Source organism: Verticillium alfalfae, genomic scaffold (assembly GCF_000150825.1).
Source record: "Verticillium alfalfae VaMs.102 supercont1.4 genomic scaffold, whole genome shotgun sequence".
NCBI lineage: Eukaryota > Fungi > Ascomycota > Sordariomycetes > Glomerellales > Plectosphaerellaceae > Verticillium > Verticillium alfalfae.
In genome coordinates, this window is record NW_003315035.1 from 125,946 (window position 1) to 152,459 (window position 26,514).

General features: G+C 54.2%; 6 protein-coding genes across 6 annotated transcripts in view; 3 read left to right on the plus strand and 3 right to left on the minus strand.

The window, feature by feature from the left end:
* The window catches only part of VDBG_03445 (cAMP-independent regulatory protein pac2), a gene marked incomplete at both ends in the record, with an annotated part of 1,796 nt that extends 577 nt beyond the window's left edge, over positions 1–1,219 (minus strand). The window contains one exon of the mRNA XM_003005446.1: positions 45–1,219. Coding sequence (XP_003005492.1) covers positions 45–1,219 — 1,175 coding nt within the window. The remainder of the gene's footprint in view (positions 1–44) is intronic.
* Positions 1,220–4,201: 2,982 nt separating this feature from the next.
* Positions 4,202–4,486, plus strand: VDBG_03446 (hypothetical protein; the record flags this gene model as incomplete). Its single annotated transcript, XM_003005447.1, has 1 exon — positions 4,202–4,486. The coding sequence occupies one exon, from the start codon at positions 4,216–4,218 to the stop codon at positions 4,372–4,374; it is 159 nt and encodes a 52-aa protein (XP_003005493.1).
* Positions 4,487–11,560: 7,074 nt separating this feature from the next.
* VDBG_03447 (asparaginyl-tRNA synthetase) lies at positions 11,561–13,356 on the minus strand (the record flags this gene model as incomplete). The annotated part of the gene is made up of 2 exons (XM_003005448.1): positions 11,561–12,799; positions 13,075–13,356. The coding sequence occupies 2 exons, from the start codon at positions 13,354–13,356 to the stop codon at positions 11,561–11,563; spliced, it is 1,521 nt and encodes a 506-aa protein (XP_003005494.1).
* A 1,890-nt stretch (positions 13,357–15,246) lies between these two features.
* On the plus strand, positions 15,247–16,496 carry VDBG_03448 (conserved hypothetical protein; the record flags this gene model as incomplete). The annotated part of the gene is made up of 4 exons (XM_003005449.1): positions 15,247–15,436; positions 15,494–15,633; positions 15,728–15,899; positions 15,970–16,496. The coding sequence occupies 4 exons, from the start codon at positions 15,247–15,249 to the stop codon at positions 16,494–16,496; spliced, it is 1,029 nt and encodes a 342-aa protein (XP_003005495.1).
* A 4,089-nt stretch (positions 16,497–20,585) lies between these two features.
* VDBG_03449 (transport protein sec24) lies at positions 20,586–24,447 on the minus strand (the record flags this gene model as incomplete). The annotated part of the gene is made up of 4 exons (XM_003005450.1): positions 20,586–20,890; positions 20,973–22,601; positions 22,660–24,077; positions 24,417–24,447. 4 exons carry the CDS (start codon positions 24,445–24,447, stop codon positions 20,804–20,806), a joined length of 3,165 nt encoding a protein of 1,054 aa, XP_003005496.1.
* A 209-nt stretch (positions 24,448–24,656) lies between these two features.
* Positions 24,657–26,514, plus strand: part of VDBG_03450 (cleavage and polyadenylation specificity factor subunit 2) — a gene marked incomplete at both ends in the record, with an annotated part of 2,951 nt that continues 1,093 nt past the window's right edge. The window contains 2 exons of the mRNA XM_003005451.1: positions 24,657–24,802; positions 24,956–26,343. Of these exons, the coding sequence (XP_003005497.1) occupies positions 24,657–24,802; positions 24,956–26,343 (1,534 nt within the window). The remainder of the gene's footprint in view (positions 24,803–24,955; positions 26,344–26,514) is intronic.

Consider the following 26,514-nt stretch of genomic DNA (forward strand, 5'->3'; position numbering starts at 1 on the left):
AGGCTGGCTTTGTTGCTGTGTAAGACAGAGACGCCGTTATTGACATGGCTGTCCGAGTGTGAGCTGCGAGGCGGTGAAATGGAAAGAGCTCGGTTTGGGGGCGTGTAAGTCGGAGGATATGTGCCATCGTGCTTGACAGCAGGAAGAGTGTTTGAGTTGCGAAGACTGGAGTGGCTCGCGCCGGATCAATGCCAACAGCTTGCGCCGCCTGCGCCTGAAGATGCGCAAGTCGCGGCGAGCCGTCCAGCCGATGACTGTGCTGAGCATGTGAGATACGCGGTGACTGCTGCTGCGACTGATAAGGCGACGGAGCGAGGGGCTTCTGATGTGAATTTAGCGGCGGTAGGGCTGTCCGCTCTGGCTGTGGCGGATGCTGCGAATAATGTTGACCATGGGCAGCCGCGTGAGGGTGTCCTGTCAGAGAATGTGGAGGCGGCAGGGCTTGGGCGCCTGCTGGTGCTTGTTGCGGATGCTGGGAGTAAGGAGTTGCAGTGTAATGATGACTATAAGGTGGCGTGGCAACGGGCGAGGGCGGCCAGGCATAGCCTTGTGAATGCTGTGCGTATTGGGAGGCGTATGGCTGAGGAGGCAGGCCCTGCGGAGCATGCTGAGGAACCATATACGGCGAATGCTGAGAGACCATAGGTGCCCGTGTCAAGGCAGGGGTTGGGTTGCTATCATGGAGGCTGGATTCGGGGTACATTCCCTTGACTGGTGTGATATTGCGCAGCTGAGAATCGGTACTGGGCTGAAGGAGGTCTGGCGAACCAGGTTGCGGCCTGGAATAATAGGAGATGAGGTGGAGATGCTGACCAGCTGATGTCGTGATGCTAAATGACTGCTTCATGAGACCGTCGGCTTTGTATCGATAGCCTTCAGGCTCGCCATTCTCCTGGTCTTCGTCACTGCCTCGACCCGAATCGGGAGTCTTGGTAGCGCCCCTACGACCGTTGCCGAAGCCGCTGCCGCGTTTGCCCTCCATCTCCCGGTAAGTGAGGAAGCTACCCGATACTCTGCTGGCGCTCCAGGACTTGCCGTCAGTCCATCTCCTCATGCCAGCCTCTCGTTCATCCCAGACAAATACCGAGCCGGATCTGATAGACTGTCGCTCCTTCTCTGATAGCCTTCGTTGGACTCGGGGGAGGAGACCTAATCGGCAAGCCTCGAATAGCTTGATTGCATCGGCGGGGGTCCGCACATAGCCATGATACGTTTCCATGGTGGTTAATGTGTGCCCGACTGATGGGCTGTTGCGACTCAAGTTGTGAAAAAAGAAGTCTAGGCCCGTCGAGGCACCAAGGTCTGCGATGACGAGGACTTTAAGCAGTGGGGACAAAGCAATGCAAGGACAAGATTCCGCGCAGCTTTGGATGCAAGGTCGATTTTGCAGCAAAAAGAGCTCGCAGACAACGCAGTTGGAGGTCTAAGGACAGTGATGCGCACCAGGGTATACCGTGGTGAACCGAGCCTGAGAGGAGCAAAGGTCCTGGTGGCTCCCCTATTAAAGCAAGCCGAGACGAGCCTGACGGCAAACGTTGCTTGATCTGAGCAGGCTGAAACGTCCTGCGGGAAGGTGGCGATTCTGCGTGTTCTGTGGGCCTGAGGACCTTGGGAATATAACGTGGCTAATGAGAGATGCAAATTAGTATTTCGATGTGAAAATAAAATAGAAGATCAATAGCCCACGAGGGTGCCAGACATCAAGAAGACACCTCGGGCCCTGAATAATAGCAATTGTGTTCATAAATGAGTGAACCAGCGCGGGTCAAGGGCGATGAGGGTACAAGAGGCCAACTGGGCCATCCTAGGCGGCTTGGCTGCCAATAATATCCTGACACAAACCGACATGCAGCTTCCAGGGCAAGACCGCCCGCTCGCCCGAAGCGAGACCGCAGGCCTTGTAGGTTCTGAGGTGACGAAGCAGCACTTGCACACATCGTGTACCAACCTAAGTAAGACTGGGCAGTCCAATGAATGCCCTGAGTCGCTAATAAACAGATGAAGTAGGGGGGGACGAGATTCGAATGGCAAACAATGCCAAACTTTGCCGATAAAAATAATGCAGATACAAAAGAACCAACAACTTGGGAGGAAAAGTTACGTGGTGGGTGGAGGACTGAGAGCAACATACATTTGCATGCAAAGTGCACACAAGGTATTGGTGGCTGAGCCTCAACGCTCGAACTCGCAGCGGGCGCTTCGGGCCAGATTCCGAAAGATGACGGTTATGTTTCGTTGCGCGGAGACGAGTGTACGAAGAGCAAATGCTGAAGGGATCGTAGAGATTGAGTGGACGTTGAAGAAACAGTTTGCTGGTGTCCAAGGGAAAGGGATCGCGAGAGAAGGTGGAAAAGGTTAGACAGCGGGTTACGTGGACGAAGAGCGGTTTTGTCTCAAGACGCCTCTGGCTGGGGGCCTTCGGGCGTGGATATCCTGAAGGAGACAGGCTTGCTCGTGACCGGCAACTCGGCTCCAACGGATCGCGGATGGCGGCCGTTCAGGCGGAAGGGAGATGGAGAAAAGGGCGGAGAGAGGGTCAATGAGAGATGGTCGTGGCGTCCCAGGGCGTCCAAAATCGTTTAAGCTTTTAGTACGGGCACGCTGTTGGTGTCGGTGTTGCCAGTGCTAGGGGGGTGAGGTGAGACGAGGGTGAGGGTAGAAGGGTAAAGGGGGGTAATGGTGAGTATGACTGCATGGGTGACGGATGTTGTTGGTAAGGAAAGCTAGACCAGATGCTGAGACCCACTGGGCCACGCACGCACCGGGGGTGACGACGCCTCGAAAGACTGGGGCCGAAGCCGAAGCTCTTTGACTCGATGTGTAGGGGAACAGGGCGAACGTGTGAAATGAGACGAAAGCATCGTATACGAAACAAGACCGGGCCGAGAGCCAAGCAAGTTGAGAAGAATGGAAATGCGTGTTGCCAAAAGAAGCGATGGCCTCAAGTAAGAGGAGACGGCAGATATACTCACTCTGCAGAAAGACAACTTGGGCCGAGGATGGTGCTCCGTACCTGTACAGGTGCAGATAGAGCAGACGTGGTCGCTAGGTAAACAGGGTGAATTGGGTAGCAGATAGAGTCCAAGATGGCGCGATTCAGTGGCGAGAATAAGGTTGAAGTGATGTCCTGCAACGGGAATTACAGCGTTCGATCTAAAGCTTATTCCGAGCGCCTGTCTGGTGAGCCAGGCTGTGCTAAAATGCCGAGCGTGCGGGCTGTTATCTGGTACCTTGTGGGAGAGCACGCGCGTAATAGCGACGGATGGTTCTGAACGGAATTTGCCTTGTAGGGAAGGGGGTGGGCAGTCGGCGGTAGGCGCGTGTGATCCGTCCTGCCTGCTGCGTCGTGTTCAGTCGAGCCGTGACAGCCGTTCGAGCCGTCCAATCCGCCAGGAGTCAAGTGTGTCTGTCAAGAGCTGATACTGCTCCTCGTGAAGATCCGAGATGGGTCCGTCCTTCCACAGCGAACGGTGAATGGTGGAGACGCAGCAAGGGGATTGGAGCCCGTGGCAGGCTTCGGACGATTCTCTGAAGCTTGCTTCTGGCTTGAGCCAGTGTTCTCTGTCCTGTATTCTCTGAAAACCAGCTGCTGGAGTCGTAAGGTCCTCTGACGGTGTTGTCGAAGAAGGGGAGGAGAGGAGAGATCCAGCAAAGAGGAACCGCAATCTGGAAGGAGGGGCTATGGGAGGGAACCTCACTCTAAAAAAGGCCTCGCGAGATATGGATGAGGAAGCGGATCAAGAACGGCCAAGACCAGGCCGGATGCCATGACAGAGCAAGACAAGCAAATCAAACCACTTATTTGTCCGTCGAGGGGAAGGATCACAGAACATGGACAAGATTGGCAAGAACGGGGCACTGGCAGCTTTGGCACACCTGGAAAGCGCCAGTGATGTGCACCCAAGCCCTGGGGGCCAAGCCCAAGGAAAGCGCCAAGCATCAGCAGCTTCCCCATAACGTGCAGGGCCGAGAAAAGCCAAGCAACCGTGCCGAGCATGCCAAGCAGATGCCCCCCCTCCCTTCTTCCTTCCGCCCCTGACCATCCTGGGGTCCCTCCTTCCTGTGCTCTCTCCCTGTCGTGCCCCATCCATCGTGACCGCCTATGCACACGCCTCCTGCCCGTCTGGTCTTATCATGTCTTACTCGCCGGGCACCAGGCGGCGTCCGCCCAGTTCCACTAAGTCAGCTTGGGCTCCACACACTCCCCACAGTGTCATGGCCAAAAACGACAGGGCGGAACCGATGGTTTACGTGTTCCCCCATCGGGAACGCACTGGAAATAAACACCTGCCCCCCAATTACGAGGACTACCTCCACCGCAAGCCTATTTCGACACTGGTCATCAGCCGCACTAATAAGCTTTTCCTTTACTAGTGGCCCTCCATCCCGGACAGCACGGCATTTAGGCAACCTTAATAACAACAGACGCCAGTCAGTCTTTGAGTCAGTCGAGAGGTAGGGCTCCTTCGCAGAAGGCCACTGTCGCGTGTAACACCACCTAAGTTTATTCTTGGGAAGAAGGTTACTCGTAATAAGGTATGACGAGGGCCCCAGGGAGGATCCCGTTCCTGGCATTGTGCAAACAACGAGGGAGCCGGTTCAACAGTTCCACCTCTGGTGCCTACTGCAGCTACTTTAACCATGATGAGTTTGTCGTTCTAGGCGGGACGGCATGCAATACGTACATCACGAAGCTTCGTTCTGTTGCGTATTACCTTGCATCAGCATCTGCCCTCCCTGGGGAATGGGGCACACACAGGGGATTTTTTTTTGCTTCTTTCCTTTCCCTTTTTTTTTCTTTCCTTGCCCTGCTTAACCAGTGGTTGTTCTGCCCGATTCCAAAGTCGAGCAAGGGCGCTTGTACGTAAGTACGTGTCAACTCATCGCACAATACACGTAACGATTTGCTTGCACGTGCTGCATTTCAACTGCCCTGCAGTAACTCTCCTCCATGTTCTGCACCCCATCCACTTTTGTAGGCCGCTAAACCTTGTGAAAGAAGGGCAACCCTAATCGTGGTGATTACGGGGCCATTCAGTCTCCTATTTGTGATGTGTGACGACTCTCAAGTCGTATTACCTAATATCAACCCCCGTCAGTATTCATTCGCACAGGGCTAGCAGCCGAGATTGACAGGAGGCTTGGGTGGTTCTTCGCAGTCCCAGGTCTCATTCCCAGAAACTCCGTCTTTGCAAAAGCTCGTGCTTAGCCAGACACCGACTCCGACCCTCGGTACGTGATCGCTAGTTTTTTTCTTGGTTTTTTCAATGCCAATTTGAATACACACAGCAAATCATGGCAGCCACTCAGTTCCATATTTGCTCGAGCCTCGGGACTTTTCCTTCACCCGACTCATCCAAACTCGATCGCCAGTGAGACCACCCGCCCTTGATGACGCAACAGTGCCCACCGAGCCCATCTTGGTGCCGGCTGTTCCAGAACTCGGTCTGGGGATGCCGATTAGCCGTCCCATCGTCCATCCACTGATCGCTATTGGATTTTTGGCAAGGTCAGTGTCAACGCTGACAGCCTTTCAGGGTCCCAGCAGACTCTTTGTGCTGCGCTCTTTCCCCTTTCACCATCGCTTGTGCCTTGTCGCCGAGGTCAATGAATTTATACCACCTTGTACGATGGTAACGCTAACACCAAATGTGACCCTTGTACGTCCAGTTATAGTTTGGTTCTACAATGAAGACAACGACTGTGATACTGTGGCCCGTTGCTGCGAATGAAGCAGTCCATTCCATGTTCGTGGGACTAAGTCTATAGGTTCTAATAACAGGATACTCCACGTCGCACGACCTCGCTATGATCTTGTATTTTAGTGATATGAACCTGCTCACCATAGCATGGCCATTTTCTTACTGACGTGTCCATTGCGTAGCTGCTTGTGAATCATGGTCTGCAGAATCATGCACCCAGTGTCTGGTTTGAACGGTATGAGCTCAATGCAATGAAGCATGTCAACATCTGCAATACCTCCCATCGGCTACCCTATGATAATGATAATGATGCTGTTGCCGAAGAACCGCTCACCTCTGTATGGAAGCTATAGTATCGCGGGACATCAAACCTTTTGGGCTCTGTCAGCGGTTAAATGAGACACAAATGCTTCTGAATCCATTGCGGCTTCTGGGTATGTGACTCCTGGACGTGTACCCCCTGGAGAGGTGGTGAACATTGGTATGTGTTGCACTGGATGCTTGAGGTTTTAAGGAGGTACGCGAAACACGCATCGGTCAGTTATTCTATTGTAGAGCTGAACAGTGTGGGCATGTTCTGGAGCCGTACGTAGACAAGCAAATCTTGCTGTTTCACGTTGACTGCTGTCTTTCGTTTTGAATGAGTTACCAGGGTCTTAAGTTCTCCGCAGATACAGGCGACAAAAATAATCCTGACGTCTTGCTTGGCGATGGATTTGCAAAACTGGCAAGACTGGGCATGAAGCACCACGAGGACTACATAGTACTGCCCAGCCAAGACCGTCCTCACAATGGTCGGTCTTGTCGGCCGGAAATCGGTGCCGTGGCCCCACCCTATCCACCGGGCTTCATGTTGACATGCACCAGACCAATCCAGCCAGACGAAATTCTCATCCCTGCATCAAGTGCTTAAAACCCGTTTCGGAACGAGATGCTGGTCAGAGAGCTATTGAACATCAAGTGATACTTTAGAAAAGGCAAAATGCGGCTCTTTTATCGTCCAATGTTCACCATATTTGCCAAACAAAAATCAGCCAAGAGACCATGACCAAAATGCCAAGACAAGCCAAGATGACCCGAGGAAAGCCAAGACGGATCTACTGGCCTTGAGTGGGCTCTGGAGACGCCACGGCACCACGAGCAGGTTTAAGCATGAATTTAAGCGTGGTCAGCCACCCTACCTAGTGCTTCTTGGTATTTCTTGGCACGCTATGGAAAAATCGATCGACAGAGCTTGGAAAGGTGAGGGTGTGTGTGCATAAAGAGAGGGCTTGACGTCCAACACGGCGCAGAAACTTCCCACAACGGAAGTGAGACGGGTGTGAATGTCGGCCCCGAGCACCAGCACTGCAATCCGCTTTGCTCCACGTCACTTGCGTAATTTCAAACCCCGGCCCTTCCGAATGGGTATCTTGAATCGCCTTAACCTAGGTGACGTGACCATTCTCATGGGCTGAGGCTATCAGCTCCATTTGCACCTTGGGGTGGGCGTTTGACTTGTTGCCTCAGCTCTGCTCCTGACCATGATGTGTGAAAGTTGATGTACGCATACGGTAAATGATTGCCGCTCAAGCCACCCAACGTCTGACTTCGCCCGCCCAACCCTGGTCGAAGGTTAGAGCGAACAAATGACTCGTCGCACCGATCTACCCGGTGTCCCAGAAAATTGTCATCAAACGCTCAAAGCAGAAACGTCCAGCGTTACGTTACGGCTAATCGGCACAGCCAGTGATTGAAAGATACGTGCATGCTTGTGGGGCTTACCGCACACGTACAAGCATCGAAACCCTTCGACCGCGCAAAGATAGACACAATTAATCTCTGGCACGTAACCAGGCTTCCTACGAGGGTTTGACGGGCCTACTCCACCTGTTCACTAAAGGAACATCGCATACTGCCTGTAAACCAATTTGTGACACATACCTATGCGACTCACTCGAATTCTATGATAGGTGCACATGTACTTCGGTTGCAAACGTCAGAGGCCAAACCACATGGTGCAGCGAGCCAGCCAAGGATCAGTGGCCAGTTGGATCTTGACTTGAATCAAAAGCCTGAGTTAACCCGGTCCTCTGGTATTATCGAATGCAATCAGTATCAGAAGCACCTCGAGTGACTGATCTGCAGCACATTTTCGGCAGTCACTCGTAAGCTAGAGAGAAGTCCCCTTAACAGATCTCGGCTGAGAAGCGATCACGTCGACGAAATAAAAGTTGCCAAGACGGACGCCGTTTAAGTGATCGCCCCCGCCGCGGAATCAATCCTCCCAACCACCAATCTGGCCCCCGGTTAAGCGGCTGCTGACAATGAGAATCCTTGTAGCGACCAAGGCTTCACGGCCTGGCGCGAACATTTTTATTGCGTATAGAAGACATTCTGGAAGTCAGCCCCCTCCCCGCTCTGCTTGGTGGCCCATTTGCCAAAGCGGAGACTTGTCCGTCTGGAGTGCATTAGCGGTCCTTGACGGAGGCAAGAAAAAGGCGCAACGAATGGCAGAAGAATGGTGGTACAGCCTACCACGATTGTTCAAGGTTCCTCTACGTCCAGCATAATTATGAATTTCTTGTCACTACAGGCTTGAGGTAATGCGGTCACAACACAAATGAAGTATTGAAGGGCAAGTGATTAAATGCAAAGGGCCTCGGAACATCGCCCTGTTCCTTGATCCTCAACGATCCTCTTAAGGCAAACGGAGCTCCTACACTGTTATTTATATATCACTTGTCACCTGGTATGCAACCGTTTAAGCCACAACTGACGAGGGCTGTCCTGGCTGCTTTCGCGTCCCTCATCAGGTCAGCTTCCGAAGTGGATCGCTCGGCTATGGCGGGCCACGTGCATGCTTGGATTTGCCGTGTGTTCCTGTCCCAAATGCTTCTTTGGACCTGGGTTGGTGGCAACAGGGTAGGGTGGAGTGGCTCCTTTGTTCAAGGCTGCTGCTGGGCACCTCATCGTCTCTCTGATAAAGATGACCGGATGACCGCTGACGACGACGACGATAGGCTCGGCTAGTGGGCGCTGGAGACTCTCTAGTTGTTTGTTCGCATGACTTCCTAACCACTCGCTTGGTTCACTTTCACGCCCTTTGATTAGACTGGCGTCACGGAGCTGTCCGAGAGGCTTGAGTCGGGTCATTAATAGAGGGATAAGCAAACGCACAGGCCGCCCATGTCGGTTATGGGCTGAACCCCACCCCCTTTTGAACTGGCTTTTCGCTGTCTGCCACAAGGGGGTTTCCGAGACGAAGTCGACCCAGGGGCCTGCTTAAGCTTAATACAGCTCTACTGTGCACCTTGCATGACGAGTCAAGAAAGAGAACTCTTTGCAGTTGTCCCAGCCGAAGTTCACTCCTTGCATTGTTACTTAAACTGCTCAGGTCCGTGATGCCAAACAATTCCAAGGCTCGCGTTGCCTGAAGAGAAGCTCGGCAACATGAGCAGCAGGAATGCTGTCGTAAGCTTCTCAGGCCCCCCTTGACACAACCAATACATCGCCCAGGAAGTCCAAGCCATGCGTGCCCAGGGCTCGCAAGAAGCCACCATGTATCTCTCTTCCCCCCCCTCCGTAGGCTAATTATCGAGGCAGCTCGCTCGTTTGGTGAGCGATCTGAAAGACACGACTCCTCCCAACCACCCACTAGCATGGCATGCAGGGCTGCCACTCAAAACGCAACAGCTTTAGAGTTGGCCTTGTCGAAGGGGGCACGCTATCTATGGTACCATTTCTCTGACGGACGCCCTCGTGGCACCCAGCGAGGTGGCCCGGCTAAGGCGGACCCGTCATCCAACATTCACGCAAACGGAATTGACGTTAATCAGCAGGGGCCGCGCCGCCGGACGGGACTCTCCACTTGAACCTGCGCTGTGTGTATCTCAATTGCGCTTATGACTCTAGGTTGGGGAAAGGCTGGCCTCGGAATTCGGGTTTCACGGCACGGCGAGTCATGATGATAGTTTTGTCTCCTCAGTCCAGGTCCCGACACTTACCTTAATACTGCACCTAGTCGCTCATGGGCCTGTGACGTGGAGAACCCTGACTCTCTGTCAGTAGGTGACCCTTCCGAGGGTCAGCCCATTGTGCTGAATTGCAACAAAGTGCCTTTGGAACGGCTCTCACGGCGCCTTCGACGCTTGAACGTACGTCATGCTATGCCGGAGATGCCCCATTCTTCGGATTTGACTACCATGGCGCCCACGGCTTCGACCACGACTGCCCGTCATACAACCAAAAGGCAGTAACGGATTCTTATTCATTGCTCCGTCCCACATTATTACGGCATGTTTTGAGACATTCGCCTCTTCCCGCCTGTATCACTTTTCGCCTGCCTGCTAGTAGGATCATCCCGTGTGCAGTGGTAGGGGGGCTGTCAAGTTGATGTTTGAGTTGGCTTTTATCGATCTCCGCAGTCAACGCCAGACCACAGGCGTTTCTCTGATGCAACCTGAGCTAGTGGCTTTACTTCTTTTTGGCCAACTGGGACAGTGTTGAATGATAAGACTTCGCCAAGAAGCTTGGGTAGTTCCAATGACTGGCGGGGTCGTCATAAACCTTACTCAGAACGGAGGAGTCATGCGAGGTGGCTTGTCGAATAGATCTCCGGTTAGTAATGGTTATAGGCTGCAGCTCTTGTTGATAATCGTCAGGATAACGGAGGTACGTGGCCGAGGGTGTATGTACATGTCGTGCTGTAGACGTTACCTGTCAACCGCAGGCAGGAGATTATACGAGGCCAACTAAGAAGGAAGATGCAGGCGACATGCCGAGCCTGCCAAGGTCAACTGTGTGGTGCCCAGGCAATACATGGTGCAAATCAACTTGTTCTTTAGCAGTTGAGGTTAATGGATGTCAGCAGATAAGGTAAGGTGAAGCTCCAGCCACGATGCAGATCATGGTCATTGTGAGCTACATTAATTTATGCCGTTGCACAGCCTGTTCCCTACTGCAGGCTTTCTGGCGCGGTCAATGAGGCGGATAACTCGAGATACATACAGTTAGTTGGAAGATTGGAAATTGGCGATCAGGGCATATGGCGCAACAATGGAGTCAGCCCACCCTCGGCGCTTCGTGAGCGCCTTCGACACAACAACTTCAAACCTGCACAGGCGTAGAAATCTATATTTGACGACATCTAACTGCCGCCCCAGTTCCGTTCAATACAAGGAGCGCTCATTGAAAGCCACCAAGTAATATAGCGCTTGGAGAGCACGTCATTTGCATAATGGTACAGGTCATTGTACAAAAACATAGCTTCAAAAGTCTTCCGTTGGCCCCCTTCGTTTTTCGATCACTTGAATAGACCACAGAGAATGCATCCACTCAGTCACCATTGCATAGTATACTACGCTGAGCACGACCTGCTTCTCGTGTGACACAATATACGATCAGCCAGGCTGAAACACCCCGCAGTGCTGGATCTAACTTTGACGAGGTTCCAAGACGAGGTTCTAAGCTGTACTACTCGAAAGAGTTTTCTTCTCGAAACAGCTGGAGGCTGTGTGACATGTCAAGCCTGCTGTGCGGACAGTCACCAATCCTATTGTTTGCTTGCTGATCTGTCAGAGGCAAGCCACCGGCTATGAACGGACTGCATCGTACCCTGCTGCTGCATGCTTGGCGTAGAATTTGCAAGAAAACAGAGGCATGGTGGCACGTGTTGTCTTGGTCACATCAGTGAAGTTCGAGTCTTTGAGGGTACATGGGCGTAGATCACCGCTACTGCGATGCGGTACCCTTGTCACACAGGCCCCTCTGTCGCGATCCAAGGTAGGCAAAGCTAAACGAAAGTAGCAGGCCGAAACAGGGCTCGTGATGGCCATGAAAGCCCTCTCGTGTGCCTGTCACACAGGCAGGCAACCGATTTAGCAGTCACACCGCCCATGCCAACGGGGAAAGGCCACAACGTCCCGTATGTTTGGCACGCCGGCGAGATAGCTTAGCAACCTGTCAAAGCCCAGGCCGAAGCCGCCGTGTGGGCAGGACCCCCAGCGTCGAAGGTCAAGATACCAATCGAGGCCATTGAATCCGGGTGTCCCGGAAGAACTGACCATTCCCCGAGCTTGCATAGCCTCCTGGAGATCAGCCAGGCGATGCTCACGCATGGAGCCGCCAGCAATCTCACAGAGGTCAGGAACGAGCAGGTCGAAACAGTCTACGGTCGCACCGCGCTCGTTTGCTCCGCTGTAGGGATCATCCTTCGTACCAGCGGTCTGGGCCGATGTCGCTGTGGGCCGCATGTAGAAAGCCTTTATGTCCCGGGGATAATGAGTGACAAAGACGGGCTGGTACATGCCGTTTTCGCCTGTTGAGCCCAGGGTTGTCGCGAGGTACTTTTCATGTTCTGAGTGCAGACCATCCTCCCATGTCGGCTTGTGCTCAAAACGGTGCTCTTCGGCTTGGAGGAGAGTAATTGCGTCGCCATACCGGATGCGAGGCCATCTGGCAGGCGACCTGTGCATCATGCCGGCCCAACGGCGCTCAACTTCATCAGCAGACACTAGGTCATCTTCCGCGGTCCGCGATGCATTACTAGACACCCGCCTCTCTCGTAGCTCGGTGGCAGCACGATCTCGATACATATCGGTCGTCACCTCGCGTAGCATGTCCTCCACTAGCTCCAGGACATCATCCATCTCGTCAACGAAGGGCATCTCAGCCTCTAGCATGTAGAACTCGCTCATATGTCTCGAAGTGTCACTTCGCTCGGCTCGAAAAGTAGGCGATAGTGTCCAGACATTGCCGACGGACTGGGCGAGGGCTTCAAGATGCAACTGTGTCGAGACGGTCAAGTACCTGGGTCCACGAAAGAATGTGTCAGTTGTATTCTTTGTGCCCCTCTTCTTCTCTGGAGTATCGTCGGCCATCGATTCCCGGGTCTGCACGGAAACATTGAAGACCTCGCCGCCACCCTCACAGTCTGAAGACGTCACAATGGGCGGGTGCGTCTGTGTGAAATCGCGGGAGGAAAAAAACCGAGTCAAGGCGTTTACAGCATCTGACCGCAGGCGAAGAATGGCGGCATTCAGAGGGATTCGGGAGCGTAAGTGAGGAATCGTGCGAAGGTATTCGGGGGTCTGGTATTTCTTCTGGATGGGATAAGTCTACGATAGGTGCCATGGGTCAGCAGGGTTCAGAGGGCGGTGCCGTGCACCACGGTGAAGCTTCTAGAACCTACAGACGAGTCGGAAGCACCGAGAATGTCAACTCGATCAACCTTGAGCTCATGACTCTGATCAGTGTCGTATTTAGAGGGAATCCATGATCCGTGGAGGCGGACGGCGGCGCCAACCCTCAGGCCAGACCTATGCGGGCGTCAATGCATGAAGCGATGAGACAACTCCGGGTAACAGTACCGGCCATTCATATTTTTTGGTACCAGTGCTTGGAGAGGCTTCCGAGTAGAGCCATCGCCGATGTGGACAAACACATCAGCTTTCATAGTCCTTGCAGAGCGGACATAGCCATTGACTACGACATTAGTAGCTTCGGCTTCGGGCTTCCATTCGAGGAACTGCGCAACAGTGCGGGCAGGCCTTGCGGATGGCAATGCGTTGGTTGGAACTGAGTTCCTGGTTGTGCAGCTACTGCTGAACAATCTTGGGTTTGGTGGCGTGAGCCTCAAGCGGGAGCATAAAGCGGCCCCTGATTTCAAGGCCATGGTGTCCAGGCTTATCGAGAGCATTCGTGCAGAGATGCGGATTGATGTGCTGTCCGGCGTGCAGAATTATGACAGAGAATATATGGCCGTCATCGTGCGACATGAAGAGGGGCGGGGTTTGCAACAAGACGCGGGACGGTGCTGGTAGCAGGTAGTCCATGCGATACGGATGCTGTGACAAAAAAAAAACAAAAGCTTTGTAGTCGTGAATTGGAAGACGAACACGCGACGAAGCCCGCGACACGGATTCGGCTCGAGTGGGACTCAGCTAAGCCTATCATGGGCCAGCTTCACTCTGGAGCTTGGACCAGCTTCATGAGCTTGGGTTGGGACCTGACTGCTGAGTACCTACCTGCCTGGGTACCTATCTGGTAGGTAAGTAAGTAGGTCAGTAGGTACGTCAGACCCCAACAAGCTATATGTTCTTACCAGGACAGAGCGTCAGCGTCATCCTTCCTTCCTTGTGCTGCGTTCAGAGTACAGCGTGTCCGGTACTTTGACTGTGTAATCAGTAGCCACATGGGTGGGCGCCCAGGACAAGGGGGGGAGGGTAGGGGGGTTAATAGCCTGCCCGCAGGCTGCAGGCTGCAGGCAGGCTGAAGACAGCTCGATCCCCTTCACCCTGGACTCGAACGACAATCATCTGTCTATTGACATCCTCCCATGCTCCCGTCCCGTGCACCTCCTTCATCGCCATCACCACCTTATTCGCCTTTGTTTGTTGCAAATATCGTCATCTCGAGCGCGATCAATCAACGACTCTTGACTTCCGACCGTGTCCGGTGAATGTGCTTAGGCGTCTTGGGACGCGCCAACCATACAAGTCGAAACTTGGCCCCCGTCGTTGTCTTCATGTGTTTGACATGACCGTGAACCTTGACCGGTCGTCACCGTCGCGAATCGACGCCGTCGCAACATCTTGCCTCGGGCCGCGTCTCTTTGCTAACCATAGGAAGTTAGTCTAGTTGCCTTGTCGCAGTCTCGTCGCGACGGCCGCCAGCATGGCAGCCACGAGTTGCTCTTCGGGCTCGAGTGACGTCGCCTCTACCTAGTCAAGCCATCAGATCATACCGATCCCGCCCCTTTACTTTGCTTCGCCATCTGGATCAAGCAACGACCTCCTGGCTCTGGGAGATCTGTGGCAAGTCTGCCCAGAATCTGTCCATCTGGCGTTCCAAGACAATCTGCGCCTGAACCCTTCTCAGCTCTCCCACCCCGCGACCGTCCTGACCGTGGACCCTCGGCGCACCCATTCACCGCATCTTTGACTCCAGCTTCTGTGCAAGGCCAGCCCCCAAGAGATCCCAGTGTGCCATCCTTTCGAGCACACAGAGATCTCGTATAACGGCGGCACCTTGCAGGTCCATCGAGATCAAGTCCCGCCAACCAAGATCGCGGATGCCATGGACACACGGCCCAGGTCTTGTTGGCAGTGCCAGACCACAGGCCTGATGGAAGGCAGAGACAAGAGGCAGACAACAGAGACAATGGCAGACATGATCTCCCATCAAGTCCAACAGCTTCTGAACCCGTTCCTCCTCGAGGTCTAATCCCCCACCGCCTGTAAATGTCTGAGATCCGGCGAGTATTGGTGGTTGGTGCTACATCTCAATCGCTCTCCACCCCCACCGCTCTCGCCTGTTCTGGCCGCTCGCCTCTGGCATGCTGGAGGCGTTTCTTTTCTCACTTTATGCCCGGTCGAGTGCCGTCAAGTCGAGGGGAGTATTTAATAACCCCACGAGGGACTCCTGGAATGGGGCCGTATGGTAGCTACATTCCGCCCTGCCTCCTCCCCCTTTGTATCGCGTTTGTCTGCCCACATCATCCCTCCGTCGTTTCCGACCCCATCTTCTTGTTCACGATATTGCCTTTTCACCCACAACCACCACCATGCCCTCGTCCAAGCCCCTCAAGATTAAGCCCTCCGAGGTGGCTGCCGACACGAAGAGGAAGCTCATCCCCGAAGTCACAAAGCATTACCGTAACAAATGGCCCCCTTACTCGTACTTGTATCCCCAGCCCCTTGTCGACCTCCCCCTACCCCGTGGACCCCACATGCACCCCGATCTCCCCAAGTTTCGTACGTACAATCCCAGCCCTCCCTGGAAACTGCTGGATGATGTCGTGCTGACAACAGATATGGACGTCTATTCTGGTGACCCGGTCAACATTGCCATCAGCTGGGCCGAGTCCCTTGGTGCCGCCGTTCCCTTCATCTGCTCAGCAAATGAGAAGCGTCCCGGTGGTGATTGGGAGACGGGAGTCGTTGGTTACGAGGTAGGCGCACCGACTGTTGTGGCACCGTTATTCCGTCACTCCGTCGGTCTGGCGCAGAAGTGCAAGTAAATGCTGATCGGCCTCGGTACCACAGGAGAGGTTGTGTCGCCGGAGCAATCTGTCGGCGACACTGAGCACACCAGATCCGGCCACTTATGTCGACTCTAACTATCCCATTCCCATTGAGGGTGCCATCTACTCTCCGCATGTCGGTAGGTTTTCAAGCATGAGAGACATGCGACACCACAAACTAAGTTCGAACGATAGTACGTTTCCGCCATGACCAAGACCGCATCGAGTCACTAGACGTCAAAGACTGGCAGTCGCTGCCTGTAGTCTCGATGCCTCCTACGAGGTGGCCTAAACTTACCGATGGGGGTCGGAAGTACTCATTCGCGGAAGAGCGACAGCTCGTCATGAACAAGATGCGCGCCGCCCTAAGGATTTGCGCCTATCAACAATTCCGCTCTGTCGTTGTGGGCGATTTCGGTCTTGGGAACGGCTATAGAAACCCGCCAAGAGAGCTTGCCGAGCTTTGGCGGGAGGTGCTGTTGTGGGACACGGACCTCCGTGGCCAATTCCTTGCTGTCGTTTTCGTTTTTGAGGACGAAAAGCAAAGCACAGTAAAGCACATCCTCGACGACATTGCTAAGAAGAACAAAGGCGGGAGCAGCAGCAGCAGTTCAAAAAGTCGGTCCAAAAGCGGCTCGTCATCCTCGGGGAGTAGTTCAAGCAGCGGCTCGTCGGGGCAAAAAAGCGACTTTCGTGTCTTCAGCGAAGTATTCAACGACACGGAAGTCGCCAGAGTGCGCAACCAGATTGACCCACGGTATGGCTTTGCGACCATCATGGGGGGTGCTTGAGCCTCCAACTCTGGCGTGCAGGGATGCTGGCTTGACCACCACCCCCCCCCCCCTTCTCCCCCTCCCCCAACCATACATGCTTTTTTCTTTTCCTGGCCCCGGCGTGGCCCGCGCTGAGATGGGCTAGTGAGAAAACGCAACCAACGTACACCTGGCCAGAACCCCTTCTCAATCTCGGTCTGGTCTAAAGTGCGATGGTTCTGGTTGCGTGCGGGCTTTCCACGTCTCATCTGCCCCAAGGCTGCGAGCCTTGGTATTCCTTCTTCCCGGCAACACTAGTGAGCAAACGATACCCCATGCTCACAGCGCCAAGTCGCCGCAGCCATCTGGCCCGCTCAATCGTCAAAGCCACTGACGAGGGGGAACGGAGGCAGTTGTCGGGGTTTTCTCTTTTTACTTTCTTTCTCTCACGGCGCTGTGGCCTGGAAGTCTGTTTCGCGCACGATCACCGAGCGGTAATTGGTATGGCGCGTGTCGGCTAGGCGCATATTTCCGTGGCAGCATTTATTTTATTCCAAGATTTGCTCTGGGCTGAGGAGTGATGGGCTTCTCTTAGTGGTAGTATCATAATATTGGCTCTCCCTGGTTGGCGGCAGAAGAGACGTTGCCGGATGGCATTCGTAGGGTCGGTTACGGCGTCCGTGGTTGCAATTGTGGTCGCTTTGGCCCTCTTTTTTTTTTTTGCTCCAAGAGCTGAGTATGCTAGAATTCAGTCACAGCACACATTTCCACCTCTTGTTCGAATGCGACATGGCGACATTTGAGACATGTCAACTTTGACGCCACCCGGAAGACGTCATGGGCTAGGAGTTGACTTCCGGTCGCGGATCGAGCAAGGAGAAGCCGCGCTATCAGGGTTTGATGGCAAGCTCCCCTCGGGTGAAGAGAAGCATGGGTCCGAACAGTTTGATGACTTACTTGTCTTCCTTCTTTGCAGTCAAGTATTGGTGCTGGTCGATTGCTACTCAGCTTTGTATGTCTAGTAGGTCGCTGGGGCGCTCGCGGTTGGGTAATGAGTAGCGCCAACCAAAAGGACTGAAGTTCTACAGATTTAGCATCCGGATTTATGTGATAATGCCGGGCGGACGCTCGATTCAAGAAGATTTTACGTTACAAGCCTGATTGATTTCCGAGAAGGCTACCGGTCCGTCCCGCGCGATCAGCACAGCGCATCTTTGTACTGACAATATTGAGGTCAATTGCTCGGTGCCGCAGGCCGTTTAGGATGCTGATAAAGGGACACAAGGCCGAAGTCTCGAACGACTCTGCTCACAGACCTCCTGACTGGCTGACTCAGTCTTGTCAGATATCGATTCTGACAGGTTGCTTGCAGATCAGCATTTGTTGCATGGAGCGCCGATGGTTTAGTATCATCAGGGTGAGAAGGCCCGAGACATTGCCACGGCTGCTTTCGACTCCGATGCTTCTGCTCCTAAAGGGTAGGTAGTGTGGTCATGACTGTCTGCTTCCTCGATCAGCACTCAAGCCATTCCGGGATTCCATACATTAGGAAAGACAGAGATCCAAGGTAAATTGCGATGGTATGAAAGTGCTGGCGGGGCCGTAGGGGATGACTCGTTTTGGATGAGACAAAACGGCGCCGACCACGCGGTACTGGTCGAACTCTGCATGGGCTGACATGCACAGCCAGTCATGTGAGCGAGGGTGAGACCTCGATGAAGAGGCGAGGGGCTTCTAAGTCAAAGGCGGCTTGATCCTGGGCGACAGGCGCCGTTGTAATGTATGGCGATGAGTGGGCTTGTAGAATGGGCGAAGAGACATGTCGCATGCCATGACATATGCTCTTAGCGATGTTTCGGCGCCTCGACTTTTGCAGGTCCAGCAACAATATGTGTCTGGTTGACATGCCCATGCACGCACCAGTGCCACCCGGGACCCGGCCCCTGTTCCTTGAAGACGTGGTTGACTGGCGTCTACAGGCTCTTGAGGTTTGGATAGCCTCCCTAGGTTGACTACCTGATGCAAGCTAAGATGCATTTGCGCTAACCACACCCGTCGACGATATAGCAGCCAACGGTTGAGTTTCTGTAGTGGTGGAATTCCTGTGCAGATTGACAAGGGAATCTGAGACAGGATTGCACTTCTGTACGACCCCTCACCTGCTACGCTAGCTTTTACATCCTTCCCCGTGAGCTTCAGGTGTAGACAATTGATCCCGTACGATCCATCCGTTGCTGTCTCACACAGTTTGGCAATGTGTGTGTCGTCACCATCGCCATGACCTTGCTTGCACTTCCCGTTTTTGAATCCAATCTTCCATGGTCCAGCGGTCTTGACCAGCTGCAGAGAGCCAGAGCGGGTCTGGATCGTGTTGGTACCCCGGCGGCGATCAGTCCACTCAACGTAGAGGATACGTGCATGCAGCACTCGCGCGCCAACAAATGATGCTGCTGCCTGTGCATGGTCCTCCTCCAGCTGCTCTTCTTTTCCATTTTGCTCGCGCACTGCATGAGATCGCCGCCAGGGCGGCGCACCGGGAGGCGGCTCCAAGACCGCTGATAGCTCCGCCGCATCTGGGCGACTAAGTCGATCGGGCGGCCGGCGGGCGCGGGCAGCCTAATTTCGGGAAGGCACACGCGCCTGTTTGTTGACGTTCGTCGAGAACGGGATACCCTTGACATCAGGAGGATGGAGCCCGCACTGTCTTGACTGGATTATTGCCTTCGTCGCCGCGGAACTCCGCGAGAATCGTATAGACGACGCAGGGGCTCCCGCGCTTCTGCAGCGTCCCTCCCTTGGGTCCCTGTGTTTGAAGGCAGCTTGAAGAAATGACTCGTCCAGATTGACAAGACTCCGTGCAACGCTGGATCGAGAGAAGCACCACCACCATGTCTTCGTGTGCATTAAATCGGTCGGTCTCTGGGAGGCCTTGTTACCTTGAGCAGGGCAAAACTCATACGCGCCACCGACGCCAGCTACGACCAGCCGTATTACGATCGTGGCCAAGGTAGTAAGCCGCTAGATGCCAAGAAATGTGGATTTCCATGTCGTGTCACCTGCACCACCATTGTTGCCATCCCGCGGCTAGCGACATGTCCATTTCGCTGGACTAAAAGTCTCGAGAGGCACTCGCGCTGGCGTCAGACGAGATCGCCCTCCTTGCTCCAGAGACACCCGACATTTCCAGGGACTGAGACATAAAATCAAGAACTCCAGATGTGGGCAGGGAATAGGGAGTATTGAAGAGAAGCACGGTGTGGGTGGCGCGTGGGTTGAGTCGTGTGTTTCTGTCGTGACACTAATGAAGACCGACTGACGGGCTCCCCGCCCCACGGAAATATCACATATCACATCAACAGGCCGCCCTGTTCCCTCTCTGATTCACACTCTTACCTCTCTGCAAGGCTAACAAGATCCATGACACCGGTCAACAAGCGCTATACGCCATGTAGCCACCGGTCTGCGCAAAAGAAACCCAAATACTGGGCCAGGCGTCGGATCGGTGCAGTGTAGGAGGAACGGAGCTGATGGGGCTGATAATAATGTTCGAAAGTGTGAGAACTGACAAGTAGAACACCCCGTGCCCCTAGCCAATCGCCCCCGGCACTCCTTTATTGCAACATGGGTTATCGAGCACATGGCAATCCACCCTTGGTGACTACCCTGAAAGATGCCGCTTCGAAGAGCTGATACTCCTTTCTATCTCGGTGGTGTTTGCTATGGCCCCTCAGAGGTGAGCGTTGAAGGTGCTGGCAAAAATCTACACCTACCAGAAGACTCAATGCGCGAGGGCTTAGCGCCACGCAATGAGACGCTTCACGTCGTCAGGGGCTTGATCTCGGGTACCACAGAGCACTGGCAGACCGAATGAAATGTTTCTTGGCAAAGGGAACAGCCAGCCACCAACCGAGACGAGATACTTTCAGTGCATGTGAAGATTCGCAGCTGCTGGCATAGACTCGATGTGACTCGTCGGTGGTCGTACCGGGTGGGAAGCAGCGGCTGCGAAGCACGAAACTGGCTTTGCCCGCCGAGTTGAGTTCGGCCAGTCCGACTGCCCATGACGGTGAAACTGGACGGCTACAATTTCCAACAAGGGATGGGTCTGCCCATACGCACGTGGCCAGCGGCTGACGGACTGGTTTTGGGAAATGGTTGTGCGCATTCACGTCACCTTTTGCTCTCCAAATCAACTTTAACATCACTACCGACTGTCGACTATACTTTTCCATTAAACAAGTAGACACCCGCGTCGCTTTCATGCATATGGCCCCTTGCCCCATTGCTCCCAACCCCATATGCTGTCACCCACATGTCGATTCCACCCTGTCGTCTTGATGAATCCGTCACCAGTAAGCAGGCCGAAGACCGCTGAATGTGGACAGGGCACCGCCTTCTGTCGCTTGATCTTCCCGCTTTCTCTGTCCCGTCAACTGGATAGGGAAGCGGTCAGTAGTGCTACCAGTCGTGGTGAAGGAAGGACAACGCCGTGGGCACTGTTGATCTGTTGCTTACCTCGAGCTGCACTCCCTTGTGCAAATGGACCAACCAATCAACGTAGCTTTGGGCCTCGTTATTGCGGTCTTCCAACAGCATGCGCGCAAATTCGTATTCGGCACCATCGATCCCTTGACGCGCAAGCTGGATGGACATACCCTTTGAGCCACGCATCGTCTTGAGGAACTCAATGATGTTGCGCGCCTGGGCATTTAGATGCGTCTGAAGGATGGGAAGCGAGGACGTGTAGGCGTCAAGACTCTGTAGGCTCGTGTTTTGCTCGCCGAACAGATCTGCGATGAGGTTGGGGGAGGTCTGGGCGTGGAACCAGACCAGACATTGTTGGCCGTTGTCCACAAGGTAGACACCTCCAGGCTCGACGCACGAGAATGACGTCCGTATTGTTGGCGGCAGCTTAAGGTGGCCGGACTCGTCAGGGAAGCCTTCTTCGGGTTGCAGGTTGTGCAGTGGGATCATGCGAGGGTACAGATACAGGCTCAGCTCTAGGGCGCCCATGGACCGGACCATGCGGAGCTCATGGACACGGCGGTCTGTACTCTCACTACCACCCTTGAAAGCACGCGACTTGATGAGGCCCAGCATGTACATCGCAAACTCCTTGAGCCTCTCGGGCATGACCAGCTCGCTCGGGGGATGCGCCTGTGTGAGGAAGTTCTTGCGGTAATTCGCAAGGACATCAATGGTTCGCTCCGTGAGGAAGTTTCGAACGTCTTTGAGGTTTGCTGACGTCGTGTCCAGCTTTGTGCTCGCCTCCTTGGCCAGTATCGAATAAACAGCATCCTGGTCGATGAATTTGACACAATCCCTTGCGTGGTCGCTGACGCTTGCGATCACGTTGGAGCATCGCACTCTGCGTTGACCAGAGGCTGATGTGTACAGTAGAGCGGACTGGAAGTGAGCATCCAGCTTGGAATCCAGCTTGCCATCATATGTGAACGTCACACCCATGGCTTTGTCCGCGTCAATAACACCAATCTCGAGGTCAGCGCCAAAAGTGTGCTGGACAAAGTTGCCATGATAACCCGATATTTGTAGACCGTTCGAGCAACGGACTTTCATCAGCGCTTGCATGCCGGTCTCCCGTGTCACCGCGTGCTTGATCTCCATAGAGAGCTTAGCATTATCCCTGCCTCCGATGAAGTTGGGATAATAGAACGTCTCGCCGCCCGTCGTGGAGGCGACATAACCAATGGTGCCGATATCGAGGTATCCGCCAGATGGCGCAGCCAGGAAGAAGTCGACACCGACTCCAGAGGCCACCATCTTCTCCGCCGTCTTCTTCCAGGCAGGGTGCTCGGTTGTGAAAAGCTTCTTGTCCGTCTCACCGCCAGGGTGCTTGCCTTCGTCTCTCAGGAACAATCTGCCGGGTCCCCATGTAGGAAGTGCAGAACAGGCGCACACGATTTTACCGCCTGTCTTCTCCAGGGCGGCCGTAGCTGAATTAAGTGTTGCGAGCAGAGCAGGCTCCGGGTTCTTGACGTTGGAGAACAACTCCGGCAGCCTTGTCAGCAGAGATGAGATGACATCTTTCGACTCGTATGGGTCAACAAAGAGGCCATCGCTCAGAGGTACAAAGGGATCCTCGAGATCAGGCATGATCATCATCTGAGCTTGATCGAGTGCTGACTGGAGGCTGGTTAGTTATTGCGAGCCCCTGATCCCAATTCACCGGAGGAAAACTTACGCTGACATTGTAGAAGTGAATATCCTTGTCATAAGAAACAAAGCCAACCTTGGCACCGACTGGGATGCTACGCTTTGTCTCGCCTCCTTCATCTGGCTCGTCTGTGCCATCACCCCCATACAATGCAGCGAGGATGCCTTCGCAGAAAGATTCCACGAAACCTCGATTGTAAGATTCTTGAGTGACATCGATGAGGAATAACCACCGCAATCCGACGGGCTCCTTCGTCCAGTACTCTTTTGGTACGACGAACTCTACGGTGCCACGTGTGAGCTCCGGCCGCTGGTCACGGTCCACTCTCACGCCTTGGGGCGTTGTCGCTGAGAAGTACTCTGCCGGAGTGTCATTGGGATATGTGCACAGGTTGCAGACAAACTTATTGCCTCCTGACCGGAACATCATGAATGGATTGATGTACGCGCGGCATCTCCTACATCTGGGAGGACCGGTGTCGCCAAAGTCCAAGACAGGAATTTCAAGCTCCCCTGGCTGGAGAGGTGCCAGGGGTTGTAGAAGAAGGCCGAGAGGAAGGCCGGTACTGGCGAGGCCCTCAGCCGTTGCGGGAATGTTGTTCATCGTCAGCCGCGTGTACTTCGGCGATGAGTTGCCCTGATCGAACGCTACGAAGGAGGTGGTAGCTGGTGGCGGGACATGCTTTTCGAAAGTGGGATAAACGTTGCCGAGGTAGTATTGTTGAACAGAGTCTCTCGAAACGGGCACGCTTGGCATATCGTTTGCGGTCACACCCTGCTGCCCAGAAGCTGGAATAAAAGCGGGAGACGGACTTGCATCGCTGATGCTGTTGATAGGGGCGTTGAATGGATTCGGAGATAGAGGACCAGGCGCAATATTTGCGCCAACCTGGCTAGGGAATTGACTTCCTTGGGCATTGAGGAACTGCCCGCCAGGTCCAGAGAGTGACGGATCGGCATTGAGGAACTGCGAGGCTGGCGTCCCTGCGCCTGGCATACCATTGAATGCTTGCGAAGATCCAGTAGCTTCTACCTGATGGTAAGCGTGACGGTCCTTCTTCTTCCTCTTCGTGTGTACATCTCCAGTGCCTAATGTCATGGCACCCATCTGAGAGGCAAGACCGGCGTCTTGCGGAGGTGCTTGGCTCTGAAACCCATCTTGACCTTGCGGTTGCCCGTAAGGATTACCAGGACCTGACTGCCCGCCATGATATTGTTGTTGATCCGGGGAGGTCGCGGCATAACCCGCCCCTTGGTGATACGGCTGGGGCGCAACGGGAGGTCGAAATTGGGGCGCCGCTGGCTGATTCGATAATTCGGGATGCGAGGAGTCTGCAGGCTCCGTCTGTCCCAGGTGATGATACATCCCGAAATCCATAGTCGCGGTGCCTTGGCGTAAGTGGCGTGTGTGTGAATGCGAAGGTGCCTGGGTGCTATCTCTAAACGCTGGTGCGAGACAGTAAGATTTACGTGCGCGGCAACGTTGAGGCGACCTGTCTTCGAATGTGATCTGGAGGCGGTGGAGAAGAATGTGCGCTACAGGTGCGCCATGCCAGTCGCAGTTCAAAATCACGCTCCAAACTGCAGCGTCTTCGAATGTGAGTTCGTGGCCTCCGTGACTTCTTGGGTTCGAAGCTCCGAGGATCTGGAAGTGACACGATAACTTTCCGATAAGTTCATCCGCTCCGATCAACAGCTTGATCGACGCTAGTCTAGTGTCGGACTAGTCTGACGGATGACTGCCAGGTTCGCAAGCATGATCCGTGCGCTCAACTTGAAGCTTACAGGACGAGCTGGGTGCTTCCACAATCTCCATTGCGATTCCTTTGATGCAACCGCCAAAGCCTGGTCCACCATCAACCTCAGCAGCCCTTGGTGCCGAATCGCCTTTCCGCAAAACCAAATCATCCGGGAAAGCCCAACAGGATCGCCATGCGACTCGCGTCAGCGCTATTCAATCATATCCCTATTTGACCGCCACAATACTAGGGATGCATCGCGCATCGTCGCTACCCACAATCAACAATGTTTACGTTCTGCCCGCTGCAAGGCGCGTGCTCCGAATCAGCCGCTTCGCAATCTATCCTCGAGCTTGATGGAGGAGTGAAGGTGCTGATAGATCTTGGATGGGATGAATCTTTTGATGTCGAGAAGCTCAAAGCGCTCGAAAAGTGAGTTGCGCTAGCCTCCTTCCCGTCCGTTCCTTATCATTGACTCCTTGCCAGACAGGTGCCGACTCTATCACTGATCCTTCTTACACACGCAACGACGTCGCATTTGGCAGCCTTTGCCCACTGCTGCAAGAACTTCCCACAGTTCACCAGGATACCCGTTTACGCCACGAGGCCAGTCATCGACCTCGGACGAACACTTACCCAGGATCTATACTCATCTACGCCACGGGCCGCAACGACCATTCCGCACGATTCCCTCAGCGAAGTCGCATACTCTTACTCGCAGCAACCTACAACAGGTAGCAATTTCCTGCTCCAGGCCCCGACACCCGAAGAGATCACCCGATACTTTTCTCTCATCCAACCACTGAAATATTCACAACCGCACGAACCTCTACCATCACCATTCTCACCACCGCTTAATGGCCTCACAATCACGGCTTTTAATGCCGGCCATACCCTCGGTGGGACGATATGGCATATTCAGCATGGGCTCGAGTCGATCGTCTATGCTGTAGACTGGAATCAGGCTCGAGAAAACGTGTTCGCTGGCGCCGCATGGCTCGGAGGAGCGGGAGCTGGCGGGGCAGAAGTCATTGAGCAGCTACGCAAACCGACAGCTCTTATCTGCAGCAGTCGCGGCGCCGACAGGAATGCGCCATCTGGTGGTCGCCGCAAACGCGACGAACAACTCATTGACATGATCAAGCTGTGTGTGAGCCGAGGAGGAACGGTCCTCATCCCTGCAGACTCGAGCGGACGTGTGCTGGAATTAGCTTACCTTCTCGAACATGCGTGGAGGCTCGAGGCAGGTAAGACCGACAGCGCTTTGAGAGCGGCTAAGCTGTATCTGGCTGGCCGTAACGTGTCTAGCACCTTGCGATATGCGCGAAGCATGCTCGAATGGATGGACGACAACATCGTCCGCGAGTTTGAGGCCACGGCGGATGGCCAACGGAAGGCCAACGGCAATGACGGCAAGCATGCAAAAGATGCCGCGCCCTTCGACTTCCGATTCATGAGGCTTGTGGAACGAGAGGCACAAATACGAAAACTCTTGAGTCAAACCTCAGAGAATGTACGGTCGGATGGTCGAGTCATTGTCGCGAGCGACAACAGCTTGGAGTGGGGCTTCTCTCATGAGCTCCTCCGAGAGCTTGCAAAGGACTCGAGAAATCTACTAATTCTGACTGACAAGCCTTCTCTTGCTCAGAGTGGACAGCCATCTATCGCAAGGATCTTGTGGGACTGGTGGCAGGAACGCAGAGACGGCGTCTCGATCGACCAGTCAGACAGCAATGACAGCATCGAACTTGTTTATGGCGGTGGCCGCGCACTCACTGTTACGGACGCCAGGCGACAAGGACTTGAAGGCGACGAGCTCAGCACATACCAACAGTGGCTTGCGACACAGCGCCAATTGCAGTCGACACTCAACGCGGGGGTTGCTGGGTCTCTGGAAGCTCCAGCCGATGTCGGGGATGATGGGTCCTCCGAATCGTCATCCGACTCAGGTGAATCAGACAATGAGCAACAAGGTAAGGCTCTGAACATCTCTACCACGATGGGACAGGCAACGAGGAAGAAAGTTGTTTTGAGCGATGAGGATCTGGGTATCAATGTTCTCAACAAGAAACTTCGGAGCAGTTGATTACGATGTGCGAGCCAAGCGAGGTCGAGAAAGGGGCTTTCCGCTTAACCATTCGGCG